The 8,112-nt window shown below is 42.7% G+C and overlaps 1 protein-coding gene across 1 annotated transcript in view; it reads right to left on the reverse strand.

Annotated features, from left to right (window-relative positions):
• Positions 1-7,652, reverse strand: part of CPXM2 (carboxypeptidase X, M14 family member 2) — a 181,840-nt gene extending 174,188 nt beyond the window's left edge. Inside the window, exons 1-2 of the mRNA XM_073595649.1 lie at positions 7,227-7,652; positions 4,844-5,206 (exon numbers count right to left, since the gene is read on the reverse strand). Coding sequence (XP_073451750.1) covers positions 4,844-5,162 — 319 coding nt within the window. The 5' untranslated portion in view covers positions 5,163-5,206; positions 7,227-7,652. The remainder of the gene's footprint in view (positions 1-4,843; positions 5,207-7,226) is intronic.
• Between the last annotated feature and the right edge of the window lie 460 nt (positions 7,653-8,112).

The following is an 8,112-nucleotide window of genomic DNA, read 5'->3' on the forward strand; positions in this document are numbered from 1 at the left end:
CGGCTCTGCTCCCTCCCTCCTGTCAATCATCTGGAACCCATTACAGGTCCCAGGTGACTGAGTGGCCAATCACGGCGCACAGCGCCGCTCGCGCATGCGCAGTGGGTGCCAGGCTGTGAAGCCACAGCCCGGCGCCCACAGTTGAAATGCCGGCGCCGACGAGCGGAGGGGGGGGATGAGCGGGGCTTCGATCCCCCGCATCGCTGGACCCGGGGACAGGTAAGTGTCCAATTAAAAGTCAGCAGCTGCAGTATTTGAAGCTGCTGACTTTTAATTTTTTTTTTTTTTTAATGGACCCCCTGGGTGGAACTCCTCTTGAAGTCCTGCCGGAACCACAGGAACTCACATACATTTTACAGGACTTCAGCTCTATATCCGAGTGGCCTGTCTTGGAAATTTTGTGTCCCTGGTTGTTTCGCATTTCTGCAAATCATATTTTTTGGTCCTTAAATGTCTCCTATGGTCACCTGCAGTCCTTGGCTTGTTGTGGCATCTGTAGAATCCCTGAATCTCCATTGATTGCAGTTCATATATTTGTCCTAGATCCTGGGAAGGTTTGTGCTGTAGGTGGACAGCATCCCCTGAGGAAGCCCAGATTGAGGGCGAAACATGTGGGGAACTACATCAACTTGCTGTATCCATAAAGGTTGTAGTTTATGTACTCGCTGTGATATTGTTTTTAGATATTTTTTATCCAATGTTAAAATAAAATGTTTTTCTTTTAATATATTTTTGGGATCTATTTCCTAGTATACGTACCTCAAAAATCTCACACGTACTCCAATATCAAAAAAAAAAAAATTCACTTACCAAAGACAAATAGAGGGAGGTTTACTTAAACTGGAACACTCAGAATCTGGTGCAGCTGTGCATAGTAGCCAATCAGCTTCAAATTCAGGCTTGTTCAATTAAGCTTTGATAATAAATCCTGGAAGCTGATTGGTTTCTATGCAGAGCTGCACCAGATTTTGCACACTCCAGTTTTTTAGTAAATCTTGCCCAAAGCATTCACTTTTGCAAGGGACTTTTCCCCATAGGTAATGAATGAGATGAAACACTGCTGACCTTCAACATCCAATCACGTGCAAGCAAAAATGCTGTTTTTTTTTTTTTCTCTGCACGTAGTTGTGAATTCTTTGCAAAGCAAAGTTTCATCTCATTTACTAAGCTCTGGTTAAAATTCCCTTGCAAAGTGAACAGCCTGTTTTGCCTTTAGTAAATCAACCTCAATATTAACATATTAATCCTTTATGTCCAGGTGTACATTTAAAACTGCTGGTTTATAGCGCAGACTCAGGCTATACAGTGCTATTTATCCACCGTGCATACAACTGTTTTTGACTTGCTTTAGTGAACTGCTTTTCTCTTACATACACTGTTTTCCCGAAAATAAGACCTAGCGTGATTGTCGGTGATGGCTGCAATATAAGCCCTACCCCTCAAATGAGCCCTACCCTGTTTCCCCGAAAATAAGCCCTACCCTGAAAATAAGACCTACAAGGACTTTAACTAGGGCTTATTTGGGGGGTAGGGCTTATTTGGGGGGTAGGGCTTATATTGCAGCCATCACTGACAATCACACTCGGTCTTATTTTCGAGGAAACAGGGTATGTGTTTTTTTAACATTGGACAGAGTGAGAAAGGGTTAGAATCTCTGATTATTTAATCCTGTCGTCTTTCTTTCCCAGTGACAACCGCTCTCGCTATTTCTTGTCCTGTTGTCACATTGACAGGAAGTTAAATGAAACCTCCCCAGCGTTGTCACGGACAACCTTATTGAATTATTTACTATTTCCATCCCTATACGAAATTAAAATAAAAGGCTTTGGCTGGAACTAGAGCAGGGATCCTCAAACTACGGCCCTCCAGCTGTTGCGCCATAGTTTGAAGACCCTTGAACTAGAGTTTACTATAGAAAGACACATTTAGCTTTAAGCAAACAGCCCTGTAAAATCAATTATTGTATGGCGGTCACAGGCATGACACAAGACCTGCAGTGGTCCCCACTCAAAGATTATGTTTCCACGAAACACATCGAGTAGAGAGCAGCCAGAGCCAAGCCTCATAAATAGATGTGTGCTTACCATCTGGCTCCCGGGCCCCACTTGGCAAACCATTAAGACAGTTTCTCTTAAGTGCGCTCCAGATGCCTCTTTGGCATAAACTTGACAGCTTTAATACATCACAGATTTCAGCGAAGGCTACATATTGCTAAAATTTGTCGAATTGATATTTTAAAGCACATAGCATTGGAGATGAAAGAGGTGAGAAATAAGTTTTATTTGCCCAGGATTTTTTTTTTTCCTTTCCTCCAAGTGGTGCTCTGACTGCAGCTCTGCCTGTACTATTTGGGGTCCATGTCAAAAGAAAGCATCACAAATAAATCAAACGACCAAAGAACAAATCAATACCACCGAAATGCAGACACGGGGCCACCAATGTAAGACACTAAACAAGCAAAAGTGGGAACCCACGCCAAAAAGAATTGTCTGCAACACAGACAATTTATTATAAACAGCAAACATATGCATGGCATCCCTCAAATAAAACCCACAATGTAAAAAAATTTGAAAAAAAGTCAGAATCTCATTGGTTCTCAATGGCAAGCGCCCTAACTTTTCTTTATTTTTCTACAACATGCCACAGCAACGGTCTATGCACCTAGGCCAGGTGTGTCAAACAAAATTTCAGTGTGGGCGGCATAAGCAGTATGGTTGCCCTCAAAAGGCTGGTTGTGTGCTAGGAGTGCGCTATGTAGAGAGTGCAGGGTTTAGGGGTGAACTACGTACAGAGTGCAGGGTTCAGGAGTGTGTTATGTATAGAGTGCAGAGTTCAGGATTACACTACGTACTGAGTTTAGGAGTGCACTACGTACAGAGTGCAGAGTTCAGGGGTGCTCTGTATACAGAATTCACGGGTGCTCTGTATACAGAGTACAGAGTTCAGGGGTGCGCTGGATACAGAGTGCAGAGTTCAGGGGTGCTCTGTATACAGAATTCACGGGTGCTCTGTATACAGAGTACAGAGTTCAGGGGTGCGCTGGATACAGAGTGCAGAGTTCAGGGGTGCTCTGTATACAGGGTGCAGAGTTCAGGGGTGCTCTAAATACAGAGTGCAGAGTTCAGGGGTGCTCTGTATACAGAGTACAGAGTTCAGGGGTGCGCTATATACACACAGGCTTCTGTGTTTACAGTGACAGCGAGAGGGGAAAGCAAGGGAGCAGAGTTCAGGGGTGCTCTGTATACTATACAGAGTACAGTGTTCAGGGGTGCGCTATGTACAGAGTGCAGAAATCAGTATAGAGATTGAAGAGTTCAGGGGTGCTCTGTATACAGAGTGCAGAGCTCACGGGTGCTCTGAATACAGAGTGCAGAGCTGAGGGGTGCTCTGTATACAGAGTGCAGAGTTCAGGGGTGCGCTACGTATAGAGTGCAGAGTTCAGGGGTGCTCTATATACAGAGTACAGAGTTCAGGGGTGTGCTGTATACACACAGGCTTCTGTGTTTACAGTGACAGCGAGAGGGGGAAGCAGGGGGGGGCAGAGTTCAGGGGTGTTCTGTATACACACAGGCTTCTGTGTTTACAGTGACAGCAAGAGGGGAAAGCAGGAGGTAAGAGCCGGAGCTGGCACCGACTGAAAAACTGCCAGGGTGCCATGACATGGCATGGCCGGCCAGATTCGGCCTTGTGTATACCATATGTGACCTAGGCTATGTTCATAGAAGATGCAAAAGTTCAAACAGTGTCAATGCCTCCTCGTCACCATATGGCCCACATTGACAGTTTCCTTTGAACAGTGGTTACTGGTTCAGTGCAGCGCAAAACAATGCCCGATAAATTATACAGGTGTGTACTAAGGTGGAGGTACTTGGCAGGTATTGAAAAATCTTGCCAAACCCCCCTTTCCAAATCCACGTGGATGAGCCTTTAGGCTTGGTTCACACTTGTGCAGCTCAGGAACACTAGCAGCAGACATGCGGGGGTGACATTAGTTCTTAATGGCGTCCTCAAGCATCAGCAAATGTGGCACGTTTTTGAGAGCACTGAATAGCGTGGTGTTGTGAGACCATGCAACTTGATGCAGCATGATTTAAAAAAAATAAGACTCAGGGACTTTTTTCCCTATGTTTCTGCTGGTAGGGTAGTGAAACAAATGAAACAGTGAAACAAATGGGCTTCCTATATCCAGGATGCAGATGTGTAAACCTAGCCTGAGGCACACTATCCTGCATGTAAAAACTGCACCTAAAGACTTTGATTTACTAAAAGCAGAAAGGCTTTTCACTTTGCCAGGGCATGTTCCCTTAGCTTAGTGAATGGGGTGAAGCTCTGTTGACTTCAATCATCAAATCATGTGCAAGCAAACATACAGTTCCTCGCATGTGATTGGGTATTCTTTGCCAAGTGAATTTTCCTCACATTCACTATGATAAGGGAAAGTTCCCCTGAAAAATGAATGGCCTATTTGCCTTTAGAAAACCAACCCCAAGGTGTGCAAGAAGACTTGTACTACAGCTGTACATTTTGTTGCAGGGCATTTTTCAGAAACTGTCCAGAAACTGGAAGAAAGAAAAGTATTATTGATTGTACCAACCTATTGGGATCCAGTCCACCTATCATTTCAACACCAGGTATGGAAAACAAAATCATCTTATCGGCTACTAAAAGTAAATAATGTAAAGTAATGTAAATTTTCCTTCATCTATACCAATAAAATTATTTGAAAAAAAATGTAAATTTTCATTCTTCCCACCAGTTTTTTTTTTCCTTTAAATAAATCTGTCAAACTTTTCTAATTAAGTTTGTCTCCTATCTTATTATAGAACCTTGTAAAGAAACTTGCCTGGTTTCTGTAAATGGGATTTTTCTACCTTCTTGGTAATCTTTTTAGGTTTGCTGATCTCTTTCTTGGGCAGTTGGTAGTTCTCCTCCCTGGTGTCTTGGCTCTGATGTATCACCTCCACTATGGGCTCTGGGGCCACCTCCTCCTCTCCTTCTGGCTCCAGGGGTGTCTGTATCTCCAGAGGGTCCGGGTAAGAGTAGTAATGGTCCCTGGTTACAATTTCCTGGTGAAAGTAGTCATTTTCATCTGGGGGTCTTGCAAGGGACCCGTGGACAAGCAGAAACCCCAAAATCCACAGGAAGGCATGTGTGTGTGCCATCGCTGGTTGTCTGGGAGTGTCTTCTGCCAGAAATATAGCTGCAGCTGTATAGAAGGAGGAAAAGGGTAAATGTCGTGTCAAGTTCAGAAAATAAATGAAGGAAAAGATATTGCATAACACATTACAGCCTCGAGCAAACAAAGTTTCCAAGGACTACAGATGAGCTCCTCCAGTAATCGCCCAGGTACCTCTGATGATATTATTTCTGCAGCTTTGCCCAGTATTTCTTGTAGAAAAAGTTAATCCAGTACAATTTAATGAGTTTACCCCTGCAAAACTGAAATATGTTGCAAAATTTCCACTTTGGGTTGACAGCAATGGGCTGAATGATATCTTCACCCCTTGCAGCTCCCTGATAGAGTTTCTAACCCCACTCCTGATGCAGTCCCCCCACCACCACCATAAATTGTCACTACTACTGCTGCATTTTCAATATAAATAATTTTTAAAAATCCAATAAAAAGAGTGTGGCCCCCCCAGGTAGCAGGTAGGCCAACGCAAGAATGCAAGGGCAGTATTCTTTCACCGTGGTACCTAAAGAATACCATCACCTACCCAAAATATAAAATATTAAGGATTAGACCTTGGTCCAGTATATATTTTAGTTATATTACAATATAAAGGGACCATTTGCAATAAGTTATCATGAGGTATGGACAAGAAACAGAATTAAAATACACAATTGAAGAGTTGAGAAACAATGGACCATGCTTGGTAATACTATCGAAAATATTATTTAGGGGCACTTTGCTGATGAACGAAGTAGCAAATCTTGTCACACTCTATACCAACCTTCGCAAACTTTTTACCCCAGAGGAACCCTTATTCTGCGTACACACGAGCGGACTTTATGGCAGACTTTGCCCGGCGGACTTTTCGACGGACTTTACGACGGACTTTCTGAATGAACGGACTTGCCTACACACAATCCACCAAAGTCCGTCGAATTCGTACGTGATGACGTACGACCGGACTAAAATAAGGAAGTTCATAGCCAGTAGCCAATAGCTGCCCTAGCGTGGCTTTTTGTCCGTCGAACTAGCGTACAGACGGGCAGACTTTTCGACCAGACTCAAGTCCGTCGGATAGATTTGAAACATGTTTCAAATCTACGTCCGTCCAACTTTTAAGAAAACAAAGTCCGCTGGAGCCCACACACGATCGAATTGTCCGACGAAATCCCGTCTGCTGGGCAAAGTCTGCCGTAAAGTCCGCTCGTGTGTACGCGGCATTAAAATAACTTTCAGGTCTCAAGGAACCCCTGCTAAAACCAATTCATTAATCATCAGTGGGAAAAATGCCCCTTATAGCATTGGCCAGTGGGAAGAATGCCCTCCTCATAGTGGTGGTCAGAATGCCACCCTTACAGACAACTATGGTCTCTGGTGTCAGTAAGGTTTCTCTGCCAGCTGGAAGGAATGCAGACACCATTAAGTGGAAGGTAAGGCTGGCCATACATTATATAATTTTCCTTTAGATTTACCAAAACCATATAATATGAGGTCAAACCTAAACACTTTCAATTTGTATGCAAACAGGCAGGCCCTACATAGTTGAGGGTAAATCTAAAAGAAATTGAATAAGAAAGTTGTATAATGTATAGCCAGCCTAAATCAGCTACAGCTCAGGGATCTCCTAATAACCTCTGGAGGAACCTTAGGGTTCCACAGAACCCCAGTTGAGGATAGCTGCTCTATACTATATTGCTACAGATCAGATTATGCGCTATTTTTTAAGCAGGTATGTATTTTTTTCATATTTTAATGTGCTCCAAAAATAAGAAAGCACAAAGAATCAAATGGCAAAGACTAATTCTAGCATTTATAAAATATGTTATTGCCAATTTGGTTAGTTTTGAAACCTAAGGACGTAAATTTCCATGGATCAATTTCAAGATTCAAGGACAGCTGGAATCTACACTTTCCTTTAAACCCTATGTTTAAAGTTCAAGATGTTACATGTTTGAACCTTCTTAGGAAAGTGAGTGACAGGTATGTTTAAGGCTCAACTCAAAAAAAAAAAAAAATTTACCGGTAGCAAAGAATTTGAGAATCTGTGTCTTACCTGTAGAGACTACAGTAACTTCACAACTGGACGTGACTTAGACAGCACACGACCCAGGTGGGTTCCTCTCCAGAAGACTGAAATCTTGGTGAAAAAAAAGGTTTGCCCCCTCTTTCTAAGATCTGCATCTTCCAGAGGACTCTCCAGTTTAATGTTCTCCCTCTCTCCCGTTAGTTTAGCCCAAAACTTAGAACTTAGAAGCCTGGTTTTCACCTAGAAGGATCAGAAAAATATCTCCAGGGAGTACGTTTGTGAAGCGTACAGAGAAAAGTTCTCTGCTGTTTGCACTGGGCTGTCCAGATCCTGAATACAGCTCAGTAGACAGCTGTATGGAGGTAGGACAGCCAGGGTGAGACTGAGGGGAAGGAGGCAGCTCCTCCTGTGTCACAGGCTGGGAGAGGCTCAGATGATTGACTGCATTCTGCAATCACTGATAAGGAAATGAGAAAAAAAGTTCACAGAATGAGCACAACTTATATCAATGTGTGTGGAAGAGAGGGGGGGGGGTCTATGAATGGAATGCCGCTCACATCAATAAAACCCAACAGATTGGTGACATCAAAATGAATGAATATTTGGAAGGGAAAATATGCATGATACACGGAGTTGTTTAACTCCTTTATGGCAGAGGGTAAAACAATCAGTTGAACACAGTTTTGCAACTTTGACATGCATTAGTAAAACTGTACATATCATAACAACTAGCGTATTTAGGTGAAGTATACCTTGTTTTTTCAGGACCAATTGGGCTTTTATTTGGCGGTAAATGGTAATGGATATCTCCTGATTTTTGTATTATTATCAAAAGAAAACTGGCACGAAATAAAAAAAAAAGTAAAAAAAAAAGTAAAAATTAAATTGAGTTGTATATTTCTTGCTAATATCA

This window comes from Aquarana catesbeiana, linkage group LG08 (assembly GCF_042186555.1).
Source record: "Aquarana catesbeiana isolate 2022-GZ linkage group LG08, ASM4218655v1, whole genome shotgun sequence".
Classification (NCBI taxonomy): Eukaryota; Metazoa; Chordata; class Amphibia; order Anura; family Ranidae; genus Aquarana; species Aquarana catesbeiana.